This window comes from Danio aesculapii, chromosome 16 (assembly GCF_903798145.1).
Source record: "Danio aesculapii chromosome 16, fDanAes4.1, whole genome shotgun sequence".
Lineage (NCBI taxonomy): Eukaryota > Metazoa > Chordata > Actinopteri > Cypriniformes > Danionidae > Danio > Danio aesculapii.
This window is the reverse complement of record NC_079450.1, coordinates 43,761,815-43,781,481: the sequence shown is the minus strand read 5'-3', so window position 1 is coordinate 43,781,481 and position 19,667 is coordinate 43,761,815. Positions and strand designations below refer to the sequence as shown.

Here is a 19,667-nt window from a genome sequence, read left to right as displayed (position 1 = left end):
TGTTGTTCTGCTTGAACTGCTTCCACTTTGCTATAAAACTTTCAACAGTTGACTGTTGAATATTTAAAAATTAGTATTTTTTTTTTTACAAATGGACTTACTGCTCAGATGGCGACCTATCACAATACCATGTTTCAGGGTTCATACACATTTTTACTACAAAAATTCCATGACTTTTCCAGGACTTTCAAGTCAGTTTTCATGACCTAATGTTTCATGTACTGTCTACATATAAGTGGTAAATCACAAGAAACGTTTAGATTTATTACAGCATATCATAAAACACGCCATAGTTTCAATTTATTTTTATACCCATGTAAAATAGATGATGCTTACACAGCACTAATAATGTTAGTTTGTTAAACTAGTAACAGTAGGTAAAACTACTTCTATTATAAAGCCGCGATCACACTGCACTTTTCGCTCCATTGACTTCCATTCATAGACATGCGAATAAGGCAGACCAGAAACGCAAGCTCGCGTTTCGCATTTCACTGCATTCGAAAGTTCAAGCCTAGTGAATTCTTACCTGCAAAATCACATTAGGTGATTGAGTGAGACCAATAGAAGATAATTTAAAATAAGAAATTTAAAATGTGGAGCAATCGCTCACTTTTATTATTGTCTAATCATATTGTTTAACCCCGCCCCTTTTCACAGCGCCGTACGACAGAACTTTGCAAGCACAAACTCTAGTGTGAGCGCAGCTTAAGTCACTTTGGACAAAAATATCTGCTAAATGACTAAATGTAAATGTAATTTCCATGACATTTCCAAAAACCTTGTGGGTTTTTCTCTTTTTCCAAAACTTTTCCAGGCCTGGAAAATTCATGCATTCATTCATTCATTCATTCATTCATTTTCTGCTGCTTTTCCGGGGACGGGTCACGGGGGCAGCAGTCTTAGGAGAGAACCCCAGACTTCCCTCTCCCCAGACACTTCCTCCAGCTCCTCCGGGGGGATTCCGAGGCGTTCCCAGGCCAGCAGAGAGACATAGTCCCTCCAGCGTGTCCTGGGTCTTCCCCGAGGCCTCCTCCCAGTAGGACATACCTGGAACACCTCCCTAGGAAGGCGTCCACATAGGGCTGGGTATCGAGTTCGATACTTTTTAAGCACCGACCGAATCGTCTGATACTATCGAGTATTGAAAAAATCTTTTTCGTTCGGTACCAAATTTCAATACCCAAGGGTATAATCTTGTCAACGTCAGTGAGCACCACTTGGAGAAAACCTGCATCCTTAACGTGCCCGGATCAAATGCTGGTGATTGGCTGTGGCGAGGCTGTCTTGAAAATCAATAGTTTACGGCGATTACGCCCACTCACACAGAGCTTGTCAAATTGTCAAACAGACATACAAATTCTGTTAACTTTTAGCACTTCTTGCTTGTGTACTGTTAAAGTTAAGTTTAAGGGCCCATTACACTGGGGATCTGTTCTATGACCGTGTAGACAAAAAAAATGCATGCATTCGGATATTCAGCGATCGGTTTTCAGGTCTTCTTCATATGTGGAAATAAATCAGATATAAATCAGATATGTGACAATGCGCCTGTCATGTAAACAGGCAGATCGGATTTATTGAGGCATTCTGTTCTGATCATCATTAAACTTGTGACAATGTGGTGCTTCTACGCGGTTTAATGATGTAGAAGGAAGAGCGTGTGTGGAGATTCCGACGCGGTAAACAACAACAACAGAGGAAACATGGAGGAAAGTGGTCAGGCGTCACAATTTGCTCCCACCAGACCTGAGATCTCTCTCGTACCCACACATTCCTCCTGAATGATGGAGTACATCATACAGCATATAAACCATAAGCGCAAGCTGCAATGATGGCCCTTTCCCACCTCCTCCGCCTCAAAATCCTTTTAAAGTTGGGCGAGCTTCGTGTTGTAACTTTTGCTTTTTGTCGCTAATAATACACTCATTGCGGGCTACACATAGAACAACTTTATTCTCTCCAACAACACCAGTGCGCACACAGGCAAAGGCTACATCTTCAACTACACGCACACATTAGGGCCATACCATTACGTAAACTGCGTGGGGGTAAATCTGGACTGAACCATTCACTGCTTATACTACGCTTCGCATATTTCGCAGAGCTATACACAAGACAGTTTCTTCCATCGTGGCTAGTGTGGCACAGATGCCTAGAATCCACGTTTATGCATGCATCGTAAATCGTACGGCAAGTGTAAAGACATAATGGATATGGGTCACAATTAAAAGAATGTGTAAACGGACAGGCAAAAAAATATGATATAGGCAGTATCATATGTATACGGAATTGAGTCGTCAAGACCTGACAGTGTAAACGGGGCTTAAGTTTGTGCAGGGTAAATTATTAATCCTTTTTTGGACCTAACGTACGCTATGTAACGTTATGTACTGTTTCGATGGCTTTAAATACCTGGCTAAGTTGATACTAAAATGCTTAAGGTAAACAGTAAATGAAGTTAGCTCACATTTAACTTATCTAATATAAATGTCCTTATCCTTGGCTGCATAACAGTTTAGCTTCATGTTTTCTTCACATTAATGTTATAGTGGAGAAAGATATTAGATTTACTGGATATGCATTTTTTCAATGCCTAGAAAAGAATCAAAAACAGTCAAAATAAGTCCATGCGATTTAAGTGGTTCAATCATAATTATATGAAGCTGCGAGAATACTTCTGTGCGCAAAGTAAATAAAAATAACTTTATTCAACGATTTATCCATGGGAGGATCAAAAGCTCATGGATTAAATCCAAAATATCTTCATTTGTAGATAATTAATGACAGAATTTAAATTTTTGGGTGAACTAAACCTTTAAGCAGCAGTAAGCCTCACAAATACTTAAATTTGATTGACTTAAAACTGCTTGAACTTTATTAAAACTGATATATTGTGTTAACTACACTTTGTTCTTTTTGTGCTTTTGTTCCTTTGTTTATTGGTCTTATTGGTGTTATTAGAGATAAGCCTGCAGTGAAAAGTGTCACAAACATCCTGAAAAAATAATCTTGTTAAAATATATTTATTAAAATAAAAGTATCGAAAAAAATATCGTTCGGAACCGGTATCGAATTCAGGGTATCGGTATCGAAAATTTTGGAACGATACCCAGCCCTACGTCCAGGAGGCATCCGAAACAGATGCCCGAGCCACCTCAGCTGACTTCTCTCGATGTGGAGGAGCAGCGGCTCTACTCTGAGCTCCTCCCGGGTGTCAGAGTTCCTCACCCTATCCATAAGAGTGCGCCCTGCTACCCTTCGAAGGAAACTCATTTCGGCGCTTGTATCCGAGATCTTGTCCTTTCGGTCATGACCCAAAGCTCATGATCATAGGTGAGAGTAGGAACGTAGATTGACCGGTATATTGAGAGCTTGGCCTTTTGACTCAGCTCCTTCACCACAACTGACCGGTACATCGACCGCATTACTGCTGCCGCTGCACCAATCCACCTGTCAATCTCATGTTCCATCCTTCCCCACTCGTGAACAAAACCCCCAGATACTTAAACTCCTCCACCTGGGGTAAGGACTTTCCTCCAACCTGGAGATGGCAAACCACCTTGTTCCGGTGGAGCACCATGGCCTCAGACTTGGTGGTGCTGATTCTTATCCCAGCCTCGTCACAGCACTCGGCAGCAAACTGCCCCAGTGCATGCTGAAGGTCCATGTTCGATAAAGCCAACAGAACAACATCATCTGCGAATAACAGAGATGAAATCTTGTGGTCCCCAAACCGGACCCTCTCCAGCCCAAGGCTGCGCCTTGAAATTCTGACCATAAAAATTATGAACAGAATTGGCCTGGAAAATGCCATGTCAAAATTCCATGACTTTTCCAGGTTTTCCATGACCGTATGAACCCTTATGAGTGTGACCCATTCTTTCACTATTGTTTGTAGAGGTAGGTCTGCATGCCAATGTGCACGATTCTATACACTTTCACACCATTCAACTATTTGAAGAGTTGTGCCAAAGTTTTTAGCAGTATAAACTACTTCTCAGAAAACAAGACTTTTTTAACATTTTAAGTAAAAAAATTTTAGATATTGGTATTGGAAAACTAAAATACAGAGAAAGGAATTGCAGTTCATTTATACATATTGCATTTATGATTGTATCTATCAGATAGTCATGCATGAACTTTAGTCTTTCTTTGATGCGGTTCAGTCACAGTAAGGTAAATAAGTGACTTTAGGTTCCAAATCTTAAAGTACTTTTCTTTATAAATATTTAGTTCTTTATAAAGAAAAGTGCAATAGCCAACTACACATTTTGGGATTAATGCGAGAAAAATGGGAAGAAATATAGATTTAAAACATGCAAAAACCAGCAAAAACATTGCCAAATACAAAGAGAACAAATCATTCTAGATACACACAAATAGCAATTGATAAAAATGGCAAAACAAAAATGAAATGTGCCAATGTAATAGGTCATACAGTCTCTATAGCTGCGGAACCTTCTTAGAGGCCTGGGCATTTCTGTGTGTAGTTTGCATGTTCTCCCCGTTTTTGCGTGGGTTTCCTCCGGGTGCTTCGGTTTCCACCACAGTCCAAAGACATGCACTATAGATGAATTGAATAAGCTAAATCCATAGTGTATGTGTGTGAATGAGTGTGTATGGGTGTTTCTCAGTGTTGGTTGCGCTGGAAGGGCATCTGCTGTGTAAAAACTATGCTGAATAAGTTGGCGGTTCATTCCACTGTGGCGACCCCTGATTAATAAAGGGACTAAACTGAAAAGAAAATGAATGAATGAATAGCAATGCATTTTGAAAATCTCAATTTCCCATATGATTTTCTTGCAACAGCTTTAACTATTATATATCTGTAAAGGGTTTGGATTAACACAGGGTGGGCAAATGACAGAATTTTCATTTAAACAATCTTCAGGTAAAATTTTCAGGTAAGCAATAGGTTAATTTCAATAAACTGTTTTATACTGTGTTTATTTAAAGATGTAACATGGATCAAAAAGATGCTCTGAAGTTTGCAACTGAACCTTCTGAACCTTTGACTTGCTTGCATAACAATAACTAACCTTTTTTCATGATCTTCTGGAAGTTTGTGCACTGGCAGGAGCCTCTTCTCTTTAGGAACCTAATTTAAAAAATAGTATGGTTACTTTCTGACATTGCATCTTCAAATATGCAAGCCATGAGCAGCCACAATTCTTAAACTGCTCTCACCTTATAGTAATCATAAAGGATTCCCAGGGCAGCCACACTGTCCTCATCTCCATTAATGCTCATCATGGCCTTGGTGGCAGCAGTCAGTGGATTCTCCAAGTAAGATTTCCATGCCTCATCTTCACTTGTGAAGGCACGGCGTGATGGAACAGTCATTTCATTAGGAACCACCACCACCAGACGCTTACTATAACATACAGACATGCTGATATAAATGGACAAAAGTATGCATGTATTTATCTATTAGAAATAAATAATAATTGTATATACAGTTGAAGTCAGAATATTAGCCCCCCTTTGAATATTTTTTCTTGTTTAAATATTTCCCAAATTATGTTTAACAGAGCAAGGAAATTTTCACAGTATGTCTGATAATATTTTTTCTTTTGGAGAAAGTCTTATTTCGGCTAGAATAAAAGCAGTTTTTAATTTTTGTAAAACCATTTTAGGGACAAAAATATTAGCAAAATTAAAGCAATTTTTTTCTATAGTCTACAGAACAAACCATCGTTATACAATAACTTACCTAATTACCCTAACCTGCCTAGTCAACCTAATTAACCTAGTTCCTTTAAATGCCACTTTAAGCAGTAAATATGCCCGAAAAATATCTAGTCAAATATTATTTACTATCAAAAGATAAAATAAATCAGTTTTTAGAAATGAGTTATTAAAACTATTGTTTAGAAATGTGTTGAAAAAAATTTTCTCTCCGTTAAACAAAATTTGGTGAAAAGATAAACGGGGGGCTAATAATTCTGATTTCACCTGTACACATTTATTATTTAATATGTACAGTCAAGCCTGAAATGATTCATATACCCCTGGCAAATTCTAACTTAAAGAAATAACACAGGCTTCTGCCAAAAGTTATCTATTTCTCAGATTTTTTTAGATTCAAACAAAAACTTTAAGTTGGAATTTGGGATACATCAAATAATCTGAAGCATATATACAAAAATAACATGTAGCCTAATGTATAATGATTAAGGAAAGGAGTTAAACAACAACACTGCTTATGGCAGGCTCAAAAGCAATAACACCCCTGACCTCTCTATACCTGAGGGTTCATAAAGTTTACAAAGGGTTGGAACATAGCAATTCCCAGCACTATCCTTTTACGTTTTCCACACAAATGCTTTTTTTCCATGGGACAAAAGACTGTATCCTGCTGGATATTGATACTACAGTAAGGAAGGGTTCCATGGGCGGGGTGTACAAGGATGTTAGCTAATATAAGGCACCTGCCTGGCCCACCGTTATAGCTGTACTACAATAGACAAACTCATAACAGAATAGGACAATTAAAGTTAAACATTAATATATCACACTTGTTGATTGTTGTTGCGATGTATGTACACTGGAAATAATGACACAATTATTTAAAAAAAACCTATCATCTGAAATGACGTCACATGTAAATATAACACGTCATAAAAAATCATTGTAACATCTTGTTGCGCTTGACTCCGTTTGTTGAGTCTTTTCTAATAAATTATGCTAGGTTTACATCAGGGACTACTTCTCCTCCTGAGCCATGTGCAGTTTGCTGGGCTCCCACAGTGAAACTGGACTTTTCAGGTCGGTGAAGATACGCAGGTGAGTTGCAGGGAACGGCTGGATAAAAAAACTCGGACTACAGGTCAAACAACTTCTCGCATCCGACTCTCATTACAGCATCCTCCGTCAGTACCGCACAAAGGACAGGAGCCAAACATTCAGGATCAAGCGGAAAAGCGTTTTAATTCAGGGAGGACTCAAGGTGACTGTTACTATAAGCAAGTAAAGGTGCGCCTCTCGTTACGTGGAGGAGGGACGAACCAGCCAATCCCGAAGCAGCTACTTTGATTCGGCGATGGCGATTAGCTTACAGTAAGAAGGCGTGGCTTACACAGTTAAAACATGCGTCTAAACAAAGAATATAAATTTGTTCGTGGGAGTTTTTTCTTAGTCAATTGCGCATGAGATGAGTTTTACGACAATTAGTGATCAGACCTCTTAATAACAATAAAGTCATTAATATAAACATTTTTGTTGTATATAACAGGCTAATAATCAAAAGGTTGGAAAAGCTCAGAAGTCTGACATTAAAAATTCACTATTTTATAATGGTGTAATGAAATGTATTTTGTTTCACGTTTAGCCTTCTGTCAGAGCTTATCCAAATACATGTATTGTTGACCAGCAGACTGCCATTTATTTGTTAAGGCTACAGATGAAAATGTCTGTTAAACTTAACAGGTGTGGCCCTATTTTAAAGACTTCAAACGTTTTTTTTTTTTTCTTCTTCTTTGATTGAATGAATCTGTGGATCAGCTCCTGTACTACTGCACTTTTAATAAGCAGCAAGTAACAAATGAATGAGTGAATGAATTAAAACACACATCAGTGTTTCTAGATGAAGATTTCAGGTATCAACAATCTACCAAACGATCAGCATCACCCATGGGAACAGAAAGGCATATGAATTCATTTCAAAAAGAAAAATATATTTCAGTCTGGTTTTATATTTTTAAATTGTCTAATTCTCTCAAATAAATATGATACTTGTACTTGATCTGCGTCCTTATCACACTTCATGGGGACATTTCACAAGAGGCGTGTCACGCCGAGTGTATACTCGAAAGAAAAAGAACCTGTTTTTACTTGGAGAAGGGCTTCAGCTTCTACTCGTCCGACAGGTAACGATTTTGCATTGTTAGCTAAACGTGACAGTATTTTATACATCACACAAACATTGAATTGACAAAATTAACCAGTCAAACCAGTCTAAAAGGCTCAAAACTCTGGCCAGAGCTGACCTCTGATCAATCACATGCTGTATCTTATTGTGCTTATTGTTAATTCAGATTATATTAATAATAATAATAAACAAACCAATTCCCATGCATGACCTTAGAAAAGACTTCTGTTTGCAAATTATTAATTCTGAACTGATGGGAAAATGTCAGTGAACAATATCGGAGTAATCCTGCTGACTCATGTCATCTCTTGTTTGAGCATGAGAACAAGGAATTGTCAAATACATCTGTGCATACATTTTGTGCTATAAGAAAGGCAAATTCAGATTTGTTTCAGTGATATTTAATCTTACAGCGCTGCAAAGTCAGATTCTGCCCAATGTCTGATGGAGTCAGAGATGTGTAAGTTTACCTGAAGCTGAAAACCTGTTACTATTGTGTTCTGTAGTTTTATTTTTATGGGTGTCAATGGTTGCATGTTTTCTGCTTTCTTTAAATAACTTCTTTAGTGCTCAACAAGCTTATAAAAGTTTATAACTACTTGAGGAAGAGTAAATAGGGAGTACATTTACATTTTTGGATGAACTATTCCTACACAACATGCAAGGTTGAAAATATTGAACAAATTAGAAGAGAATTAGAAGAGAATTAAAATAACTGAGCAAATAAATATTAATGCTCAGTAACTGAAAAAGAAAGAATAACTATTTACAATACATGGTTACATGCACACTTTTAGTATCTACTTACAGGTTTGTGAACCCCTCCAGAACTGTAATCCTTTCTTACAAAATAAGCCGGAGCTATTTCCTTTAGCATTTCACAAGAATCAAGCTGACTTCTTGTGGCCAAAGTAGGTATTGCTACATTTCAGCCACGCACGCACGCACGCACGCACACACACACACACACAAATGCAAATAAACACAACATGTTTTGTTCTCTCCAGATTTAATCTCTGCTCAATATTATAAACCAAAACAATTTTTATGTCTCAAATCTAGTCACAAAATACAGATTACCATACAAAATCTACAAAATGCAACAATTACAAAACAAGTAGTTTGACAAAGAATATTTTTTACAGTATAAATTTATACAATACTGCTTTATATTTTTGGCACCTGCCCACATGATATAATTGTGATACAGAAATGTTACATCACATGTTTTAAATGAAACAAAATGAAAAACTACATAAAATTCACATAAAACATGAAATAACAAAGCAGTTTGATCTGCTGCTTTAACTTTTTTTTTTACTCAACATTTTTACAAAAAAACAGCAGTTGTTCAATGAGTCAAAAAAAAAAAGTATTCAAATAATTTCATTAACAGTATAGGCAGAATTGAATGCACTGTGGTGAGGCATTTAACGTTCACAGGGAAATTCAAGAACATGAGAAGCAGAAGCATGGCTTTCCGTGGTTCCAGCACGATCACTAAAAGCAGGGCAGAGGGTGCTATAGGAACTGTTAGGAGTTCTGAATTAATGCTCTCCACCAGTTGTTTAATCAGTACATACTGCAAGTGAAATGGATACCGCATGAGTGGAAAAACTCATCCTATTTCACACTAATGTTATTTTGAAATGAGTTTATAACCAAAAGTACAATTTAGTATGCCAGGTTAATATTAGAAGCAAGATGCTATCCACAAAATCTGCCCAACGAGTGAATGAGAAGAGCTTCAGCTTGATTTGAAAAAGGCATATAAATCTCACTCATCCCCAGAAACACTTCAGTGTGTACAGTATAAGGCAATTCAGTAACGTGATGATGCACACGTGTACAATCAGGAGTTAAAGACCGGCTGTATAGCAGATAAAAGTGATCGTACAAACCTTTAAATCAATAAAGCTTTAGTTGTTTTTCTAACAACACAACCTTCGGTAAAATGCGAACAATGCGTCACAATATCTAGAACCAGGGTGAGCGAACCAGGCTGTAACTGATATTAACCAAATACATACACGCAACACATGCATACAAATTACACAAATACTCTCCTGTCTACCAATGAAGATAAACTCGCTGTCGCATGCTTTGTTCAAAACATCAATAAAACCAATCGCTGCATCCTAAGATGAGTAGAGTTTCGCATGCGTGTCTGATGTTTTTCGATTTATATACAAGCTTACCAATACCAGAATACAAATATTAGAAAACATTCATGTAGACTAAAACTGAATGAATCAAATCCCATGTTACAACTGGAACCCTGCATGCCTGATGTATTGGTCACCTAGGAGAACTGTACTGTGATCTGCCAATTATGAAGTTGTCATAACTTTTGATTTGAGATACACAATCTGAAATTGAAAAACGACCTCAAATACATAACCAATGCTGAGGTGTTTGTAGACACAAGCTAGAGCGATTCCACTACTGTGCATGAAAGATTTCCAATTTTATATTCATGTCTTGGTCAAGCTTAAACTGTCACAACTAGTACCCAGATAATGTTCCTAACAAGATCTGAAACCTCTTGTCTTATCAGGAAATGAATTCAGCTCAGATTTCAGCTCTAGTTCACTCCATCACATGCCTCTTTCAGACCTGGTATGGCTCCCTACTGAGACAACATGGCCAAAAACTCTGTGTGTGCGTATGTGTGTTACTATTTCTGGCCAAACTCAGTTTGATGAGACCCAGATGCCATACTCTGAAAAAAAAAAAAAGAAACAAAAAAAAAACAGACCCTGCATCATTTCCCTCCAAGCAGAAGGAGTGACTCTCAAAAACAATTTAAAACCAATAAATAAATAAAAGGTTGAAGAACGAGACGCTGATCTCAGAACTGTCCTGCACTGCTGGGATCACACTGTAGCAGACGAACAATGGATGGGTCACTCTTTGCGCCTTTGATGAACTCCTCCAGAGACAGTTTTCCTAAAATAAACAGAAGAGGACTCTTAAAAATGGTGTTATTTACAATAAAACATGTGGCTAGTTTTCTACCTTTTTAGTTCACTGTGGTAGAACATGAATTAGTGTGCAAAAAGGTGTATTGGAGACAACAGAAGATATTTAGCATTTTATTTTTCATTTAAATATGCAAAATAAATAAATATAATTAAAAAATTATTTCCTAATGTCTTTTTCCATTGTGCCAAACAAGGTAACTTGTTTTGTTTAGGGTTTCTTAAAGATGACAGGTTTTTGCCTGAAATTGTGGTTCTTAGTGATTTATATAACACAAGTCACATGTCATATCATATAATTTTACTTAAAAAAAATCAACTTTTCAAGCTGTTTGGACAGACAAACAAACAGACAAAAACAACAGACAAAACTTAATTATCTTGATTCCATCAGTAGGGTAGGTTCAGTTGTGATTTTTTTTAACCAAATAAACCAAATCAAATAAAAAAGGTTTTATTTTTTAAGTAAATGATAACAAACATAATGGTTACTGATGATATATAAATTCCTTCATATTATATGAAACATGTCACATCTAATGAGATATGGTAAACAACAACAACAAAACAATATCAAAGCAATTTTGTATAAGAACAAACAAAAAAATGTAATGTTGATTACAGTGTTTCTGTTTCTTACCATTAAAACAAACAATGGCTGTTTGTGGCCACTGGTATTTTGCCTACCGGTTGTTCTTTGCCAAGCCAGTAGGCTGCACTGTTGGTTCTATTTAAGGTTCTGGTAACAGGATTTGGTTATCCTGAAAATTGGTATTTGGATCACAGTGATCCAACCCAATGTTCCTTTAAAAAAACTGTCATAAAAGTAAGATAGATCAGCAAAAATCCAGATTAAATTATTTTGAAAAACTGGGCCCAGGACATTGTCATGAACAGGGTCAGGACTGTTTGCATAGGCTGTATATAATAATACTGTAATAATTTTGCAAATAATGTTCAGTGTTGCACTGAAGAAAATAAAAAATTAAAATAATTTTAATATTACCTATAATAATACAGGTGTATTTATATCTGACCATCACATGCACACAGAAACTCATCGTATCCCAAAAGTGTTAATTACAGTATCTGTCAGCAGGTGACAGTACAGTCCTTAAAAAAAATAAATAAATAACGAACATTGAACAATGCTAAGAATCAAGGGCATTTGTATAGTACTACACCAGTGAGATTTCATGAAATGGTTAATGTACAGGCCCTCTTAAATCACTTTTCGTCCACCATTAGCCTGCATGGCTTCTTTTGATTTTAACTGGTGCATAGTGTTTGTGGTTTTACTGTAATCTTTAAAGTAACTAATACATTTCTTCTACGCAAATACTAAAATATGTGTGTGTCCCTTGAAACTGGTCAAGAAAAAGTAGAAAATTAATTTATAGACTATAGAATCAGTGAACGCTTTCCATTCCACATGATCAATCTGTGTAATTCTCAGTCCTCAACTGCCAGCACACTCTTATGGCTCGTTTCCACTGACTGGTACGGTACGGTTCGGTTTGGTATGGGTCACCTTTATCAGGCTTGCGTTTCCACTAACAAGGGTACCCTTTTGGTGGGCGTGGTGTATGACAGAAAGGTTCAGTCGACGTCATTCTAGCTCGAGGAAATGTCTATAATAAAGCTGTACGGGTCACTTACAGTACACATCATATGAAAAGCACTTCTCACAAAACAAATGCTTCATACACATAAATACTTGTGTAGAAATGTTTATTACTAACTTTTCAATGAACATGAGTTGATTATAACTGCAGATCAATGACAGTGCAAAACAGCCTACTGTAACGTCTGTAATTATATTAAATAACTAAATAAATAAACATATATATGGTTCAAAACAACACAAAATATAGCCTACAGTCAGTTAAAACCTCTCATTGATGTCTGTAATCTTAAGCAGCACATGTAGCCTCTGTTAGAGAGTAATTCCGTTATTCTGAGTTCATATTAGTCCAAAAGGTGAAGATAATAAGTTAGTTATACATGGCATTTTGTTCATGTTTGCTGAATAATTATGTGCTCCTTTTTTCCGGCTTCTCCTTTGTTTCTTCACGCTTCACTCTCACGTTTGTCAGTGTCTGACAGGATCGGGTTTTAAAAGCACGTCAATAATCAAGCGCAGGTTATTATCATCAGCTCAAGAAGTTTGTTATTTCAGATATAATGTTAGATGCGCGACGAGCGCTAGCAAGAAAGCGAAACCGCTCGCGCCTCAGACTGGCTCGTAAAAAACTACGGGGTACAGGGTAAATCTGCTCTTCTTCCTGGCTTTGTGGCTGTTCATCCAGACGACGACAAGGTTTGTTTGAGCCCAGATCGACCATGGCTCGTTATTATATGCATTTATAATTCCGCTGTAATCTCTCGGCTGTGTATTTCAAAAATTCTTTGTAAACCAATAGCGTTCAGCTGCACGTGTGGCTCCGCCTTATGGTACCCTTTCTCGTGTTTGGTACCCTTTCGAAGGGGTGCCGAAAAAGTGGTACAGTGCGGTTTGGTTCGGTACGCTTTTTGACAGTGGAAACGGCCATAAAAGCGTACCAAACCGAACCGTACCGTACCACTCAATGGAAAGGGGCCATTACCAGCAAAGATAAACAGTCTTAAGGCCCGTTTCCACTGAGTGGTATGGTACGGTTCGGTTGGGTTTGGTACGCTTTTATAGCCGTTTCCACGGTCAAAAAGCGTACAGAACCGAACCATATCATACCACTTTTTCGGCACCCTTTCAAAAGGGTACCAAACACGAGAAAGGGTACCAAAAGGCGGAGCTAGACGTGCAGCTGAACGCTATTGGTTTACAGAGATACGTCATTCGCTTGCGCAACAAGCCAGAATGAAAACAAAAAAACCGCCATATTAAAATACACGCACAGCCGAGAGATTACAGCGGAATATTTATACATATAATAACGAGCCATGGTCAACCCGGGCTCAAACAAACCTTGTCGTTGTCTTGATAAACAGCCACAAAGCCATGGAGTAGAGCAGATTTACCCTGTGCCGCGTAGTTTTTTTTACGAGGCAGTCTGAAGTGAGAGCGGTTTTGCTTTCTTCCTTGCTTCCTTGCTACCTTGCTTTAGGTACAGTCAAAAAAAGATTTTGCTGCTTGTTTAAACTACTAGTTGAGAAAACAATTCTTGAGATTTTTTGATGACAATTGTTTTACGCTACTTAAATTTGTCAGCTTGGTCAATTTGTGTAAAGCCAACTTGAATGAATTGTGTGGAACCCTGTATGTTTTCCAGTGTAATACACGTCATGTAATAAATAAGATGCAACTTTAGCACTATAGTTGTTACAATTAACCAAAAACTTAAAAAAATCCAATTTATTCACTAAACAACACACTAATAAACACGGAGAGGGAAACAAACCTTGCGTACACATTATTACAGTGTTTGGGACAATCCATTACACATCAAGAGAGAAAAGACTGCCATGTATTTTTAATATATACTGTCAAAGAAGATTCATGAAAATGGGAGAAAATGGACCGGTCTTACCATCCCGATTGGTGTCCATTTGTCGGAAGATCTTTTCTGTTCTCTTTTCAGGTGTGGACTCGTCCTCTGGCATCTTCATCACTGATGACACCATCTTGTAAATAGCCTAAACGAGACAATACACTGGTGATTCTCCCTTCATCAAAAACATACAAGAGAAAAAAGCAAACCTACATATATGGCGTGTACATTGTAAAAAACAGCCTCACACCATAATCCCCTTCTCCACCAGACTTTACTCTTGGCACGATCTAGTCAGGTTTTCCTGGCAACCACCAAAACTAGACTCATCCATTGGATTGCCAGACAGAAAAGTGTGATTTGTCACTCCAGAGAACAAATTTCCAATCAGTGAGTGCTAAAGTTAGGGATGCTTTCACGTGAGAATGAAAGTGATGTGACACATGGGACCAGAAGCCCACGCAGTAAGTCACCATTCCAGTTTAAACTAAATTCGTAAGCTTTTGGTATTTAAACACTGAACCTCAAACTGCAAAGAGAACTCACACAAGAGGATTGAGAGGGGTGAACAAATGTGGTTACACCTGGTAAAAATATGGAAGAGCTTACAAATGAGTTGAAATATGGTTTATTAAAAGTAATGAGCGTGGCTTAATCAGTGTTATCTAAAATTAAATGTCAAAACAGCTTGTATGTTCCTCTCTAAAGGACATGGTGTTGATATAAAACAGAAAATTGTTATCTCAGAAGACAATTAGAATATACTGTAAATACATAGGGTAGTGGCTCCTGACTTTAATAATTCAACCAAGCATGTGTTTTTCCCTGGCCCACTGCAATTTTTAAATGAACCCGCTATTTGTGGCAGGTTAATTTATTTTGATGCAAACCTGCTAACTGTCTTTATTACATAAACAACCAATAATTTCATAAAATATACATAGCTTGTCACCAAGACCAGAGAGATTCAGGCTGTCATGTCTTAAGGAAATGTTAATATTGCATCCGTGCTTTGCTTCTGTACATTAGTTCAATACCAATGTATTTGCTTTATAAAAATAATAAATAAATAAATAAATACATTTTTGATTTAGTGGCTAATTCATTGGCAGGTCTCTTGTTAGATGAGCAGTAAATATCAGCAGAGAATGGGGCACTGGACCCACTGACAGCCAAGTAGCAAAATAAATGTTTTAAACTAGCGGGTTGTTATAAAACCAATTGGCAAAATCAAATAGCAATTGTAGCAAGTTATTATTTAATTATACATGAAAGTATGGCTAGACATTTTCACATATATTAACAACAATGTCATATGTAGTAATAGCAGCTGGCCGCAAACCTACAATACCCTCACAGTCCACTGGGGGGCTGTGGCCCACAGGCTAAAAACCAGACCTTGGAGGTTTATCTCGACTCCTTTCTCAGTTTTAAAACAAGTATAAAAGTTAATTAGTTAAATAGATAGTTAATTTTAAGTTTATTCTATCTCATATCAATTGTTTGATAAATTTATCTGAAAACAAAATCTACATGTTTAAATCCTCTGGAATTAAAACTGTAGAAAAAAAACGTTTAGTTTTCATTATTGTACTAATGTAAAAAATATGACTTTAGTTGAGAAAACATGATAAGCTTAAAAATGGTTGTGTAGTTTACAAGAATAAGCATGCTTTAGCTCCTCCCCCTCTCTCTGACTATTCCATATAAAATTTCCATTGGAATTTAATACCACAATCTGTTAGAAAATGTGTATCCTTTAAGCATAATTTATGGCTTCTTAATAATAAACATTAGGTTCTTGATGTGATTTGTATATTTGTACACTTGTTTATACATTTCATTTGTATTATTGAGGTTGTACAGGTCTAAAACATCCAGCAAATGAGACTACCAATGAAAACTAGTCTTTGGGCTAAATTGGGAACCTTTACATTCGTGAGGAATGTTGATTAATGCACAATGTCCACTTGTTGTGAAAATAAATAAACTAATGTATAAGTAATAATAGAAGTTGAGGTCTGTAGTTATCGACTGCAAAAAGTTGGTGACTTCTGCACACAGTGCACCTCAGAATATGCAGGCTTGGCACTGTCATTTTAAGGCCCCGTTTACACGTTTTAGTTTTAGTTTTAAAATGCATAAGTTTTGCTGCAGTTACAGTCCACACTAAACCGGTGTTTTCGAAGTGTTTTCATCGCTGGAGAGGCCGTTTTCATTCTAAAATGCTGCTGCTGCGTCTCAGTGTGGATGGGGGAAAATGGAGACGTCTGAAAACTAAGCCGTGACTGCAGGCATTCTGATTGGGACTTTTTCCTCAATATTAAGTAGCCTACACACAGTACGGTCTTGCATCCTCTCCTTGTAAGTTCTTCCAGACTTCGCAAGTTTGATATGGAAAACAAACTCCCGATATTTTGAATTTTCATCTTGATATTAGCAACTTAATAGACAGCAGAAATGTTGAGGCGTCGTGCTGCATATATGAGCATCATCTTCACTCTATGCATATTTAAAACAAACGGAGCCTATAACATAACTGCCTCCTTTCATTTCCATTGAAAATACAAAACACACCGTCTCTTTTGCTAAATATCAGTTTTAATAATCAATAATGCATAATAAAGCATAACGTACGATAAGTTTATACATTATAGGAAATAAAAGAAAGCAATCAGTCAATATAGAGAATGTACATGGTTACATTAATTATTAACTTATCTTTGCGCTCAGCCAAAACACATCACCTGAGAACAAGTAATAGATTCAAAAGACCAAAGTCAGGGAATATGTTGTTAGATATAGGAATAAGTGGTAGATCCTTGATGAACAGTCTGACAAGCACAGCTCTCATCTGGCTAGATATGCTGCAGCGCATGCCAGAGTGTGTGTGGTCATGTTATGTGCATTTTCAGTGGTGTGGTGTAGACGGAGAGTTGTTCAGAAACGCTGGGTGAAACGCTAGTGTGGACGCAGATCATTTTTATTCTAAAACGCTGTTTTAAAACTAAAGCGTATTAGTGTAAACGGGGCCTCTCTCTTCATGGCTGAGGTTACTGCTGCTCGCAATTAATTCCACTTTGTTGTAATGCCATTAAAAGTTGACCATGAAATACTTAGTAGTAAAGAGATTTCATGAATAAACTTACAGTGTGTTGAAGAAGTGGAAACCTATCACAGTGCCACACTTCCCTGAGCTCCTGAGTGTGTCTCATTCTTTCATAAAAGTTTGTAAGCAGTCTACATGCGTAGGTGCTTGATTTTATACACATGTGTCCATGGAAGTGATTGAAGCACCTGAATTCAATGATCTGGAGGGGTGTCCTGAAACTGTCAGTTTATAGTTTAAATGAACAAGGACTGGGTGATTAATCAAAGTGAAATTGCAAAATGAATTACAAAATTCGGCCAGCACAGTGGTTAGCACAGTCGACACACAGCAAGAAAGTCGCTTGTTCAAGTTCTGGTTGGCCCAATTGGCATTTCTGTGTGGAGTTTGCATGTTCTCCCCATGTTTACGTGGGTTTTCTCCCGGTGCTCCGGTTTCCTCCAAAGACATGGGCTGTTTCTCAATATGCATTCTTCAGCGGTCTTGCGTCCTTGTGTTCTCGTGTAACATCATCATCAACTGCCAAAGTTCAGTTCCAATACTCAAGATCGCAAGAACGGAGGAAATTTCCAGGATATGTTCTTGGTATCGAGGACCCACCGATGCTGACTTGAGCACCGATCTTGCTCTAGAAGTCTTTGCGACTAGAGGTAGGAAGTGCAGCATTTTATTTACATTTATTATTAGTGTTCAGAGATATCACTTATTTATCTCAGGAGTTTCCCTAAATGAAACGGTAAATATAAACATTACCATGGACATCTTAATAAAGGAATACACATTAGGAGTGTTTGTTTGCTGAAATTCGTCTTAAAATCAGTTTTATTTATATTGTGCAACGTATATTTATAATGTTTTTATGCATAGTATATATTTTGAAAAGAGGAAAAACAATCGTTTTCTGAATGCTGTGATGTTTAAATAAGTTTCCATTTAAAATGTGTGTAGGTAACGTGACCACCAGCATCATATTTCTCACAGGACGCGTTCTCTGTTCTCGTGGTATGCATTGACCACTCTGTTGGTCACTGTTATTGCCAATCACTTAAAAAGCAGCAATACTTAAAGTTCAATGTCATTCCTTTTCTATATTGAACAGCAATTCAACATCAACCAAAAGTTCTGCTAAGAAAAATAAAACATGACAAATTAATAAAGGCTTGTTCATATTTGTTTAAATATAGATTATTAATAATTTCCCATAACCTGATCATCTGAAAAAGCATCCATGATGTGAAGTGCAGCTCTCCTGTGGAGAGTTATTGAGTTTTCACTCTACAGGGGATCTACTTTACAACCTGTCTATACATAATTAACACATTCAGTACATTAGTTTTACATTAGCCTGCCAGGCAAAGAGGAGAATTATGAATCAACATACAAACCTTTGTCAAGGTCACAGCTAAAATGTCAAGGTACACCGTAATATGAATGATTATGAAGCAACACTGTAATATGTTTGTTTTGACAGTATCGAAACCTGAGGAATCACTTTTTGCTAGAATGAATCAAGACAAACCTGGCCAAGTGCAATAAGAGCAAACAAGTGAAATAGTGCACTCCATTGAAAGCCTGTTTTTCAAAGACAAAAATAAGACTTTCTTTACAGTAAGGAGCTTTCTGACAGTCTATCTAACACCACAGCTATCTGTGCTGCTAACACACTACAATCTGGAAGTGAGAAAAGAATAAAGCATATGCGATGTGAAAATTGGGTAGCAGGATTGTGTTGGAATCTCTTTTGTGTTTCCCTAAAGAAATGTCAGTTTCTATTTTAGACCACAACAGTCATAGGCTACTTTCATACTGCAGGCAAATGTGGCCCAAATCCCAATTCCTCTGCCCATATGTGACTCAGAGCTGTTTTTCTTATGACAGTGTGAACAGCACAAACCACAGGGAACTCTTTCAGTTCTATTTTGTGCCACTATCATATGTGGTATTAAATGCGTTACAGATCTAATGTTTTGCAATGAACAATTCACTATAATCACTACACCAGCATGATCAGTTTTGGATGTTCTCTCGAGCGAATGATCATAGTGGAGAGATTTGAATGTTTAGTGTGTCGTGTGAAAAGCTGTTAAATTCAAATCCACTTTCTCACGAGGGCTGGGGCTGTGCCAAGGTAAGGTGCAAGCCACGCTTGTCATAGATCACAACTTTTTCAATCAAATACCTCTTATTTTAAATGTCAAATATTGAAATCCACATTA

At 37.2% G+C, this 19,667-nt stretch overlaps 2 protein-coding genes across 3 annotated transcripts in view; both read right to left on the bottom strand.

The window, feature by feature from the left end:
• Positions 1 to 525: 525 nt before the first annotated feature.
• LOC130243797 (grainyhead-like protein 2 homolog) lies at positions 526 to 6,761 on the bottom strand. Its single transcript, XM_056476099.1, has 4 exons — positions 6,713 to 6,761; positions 5,191 to 5,377; positions 5,043 to 5,101; positions 526 to 529 (listed from the first exon to the last, which is right to left on the bottom strand). Exons 1-4 carry the CDS (start codon positions 6,727 to 6,729, stop codon positions 526 to 528), a joined length of 267 nt encoding a protein of 88 aa, XP_056332074.1. The 5' UTR covers positions 6,730 to 6,761.
• A 3,373-nt stretch (positions 6,762 to 10,134) lies between these two features.
• The window catches only part of LOC130243057 (neurocalcin-delta A), an 85,715-nt gene continuing 76,182 nt past the window's right edge, over positions 10,135 to 19,667 (bottom strand). For both annotated transcript variants that reach the window (XM_056475094.1, XM_056475095.1), the window contains 2 exons: positions 14,382 to 14,487; positions 10,135 to 10,822 (listed from right to left, as the gene is read on the bottom strand). In XM_056475094.1, coding sequence (XP_056331069.1) covers positions 10,725 to 10,822; positions 14,382 to 14,487 — 204 coding nt within the window. In that variant the 3' untranslated portion in view covers positions 10,135 to 10,724. The remainder of the gene's footprint in view (positions 10,823 to 14,381; positions 14,488 to 19,667) is intronic.

Coding starts and splice junctions, on each gene's coding strand:
- LOC130243797 (XM_056476099.1), bottom strand. Junction 5,102..5,190: donor TCCTTTATGATTACTATAAG/GTGAGAGCAGTT, acceptor TTTTTAAATTAG/GTTCCTAAAGAGAAGAGGCT.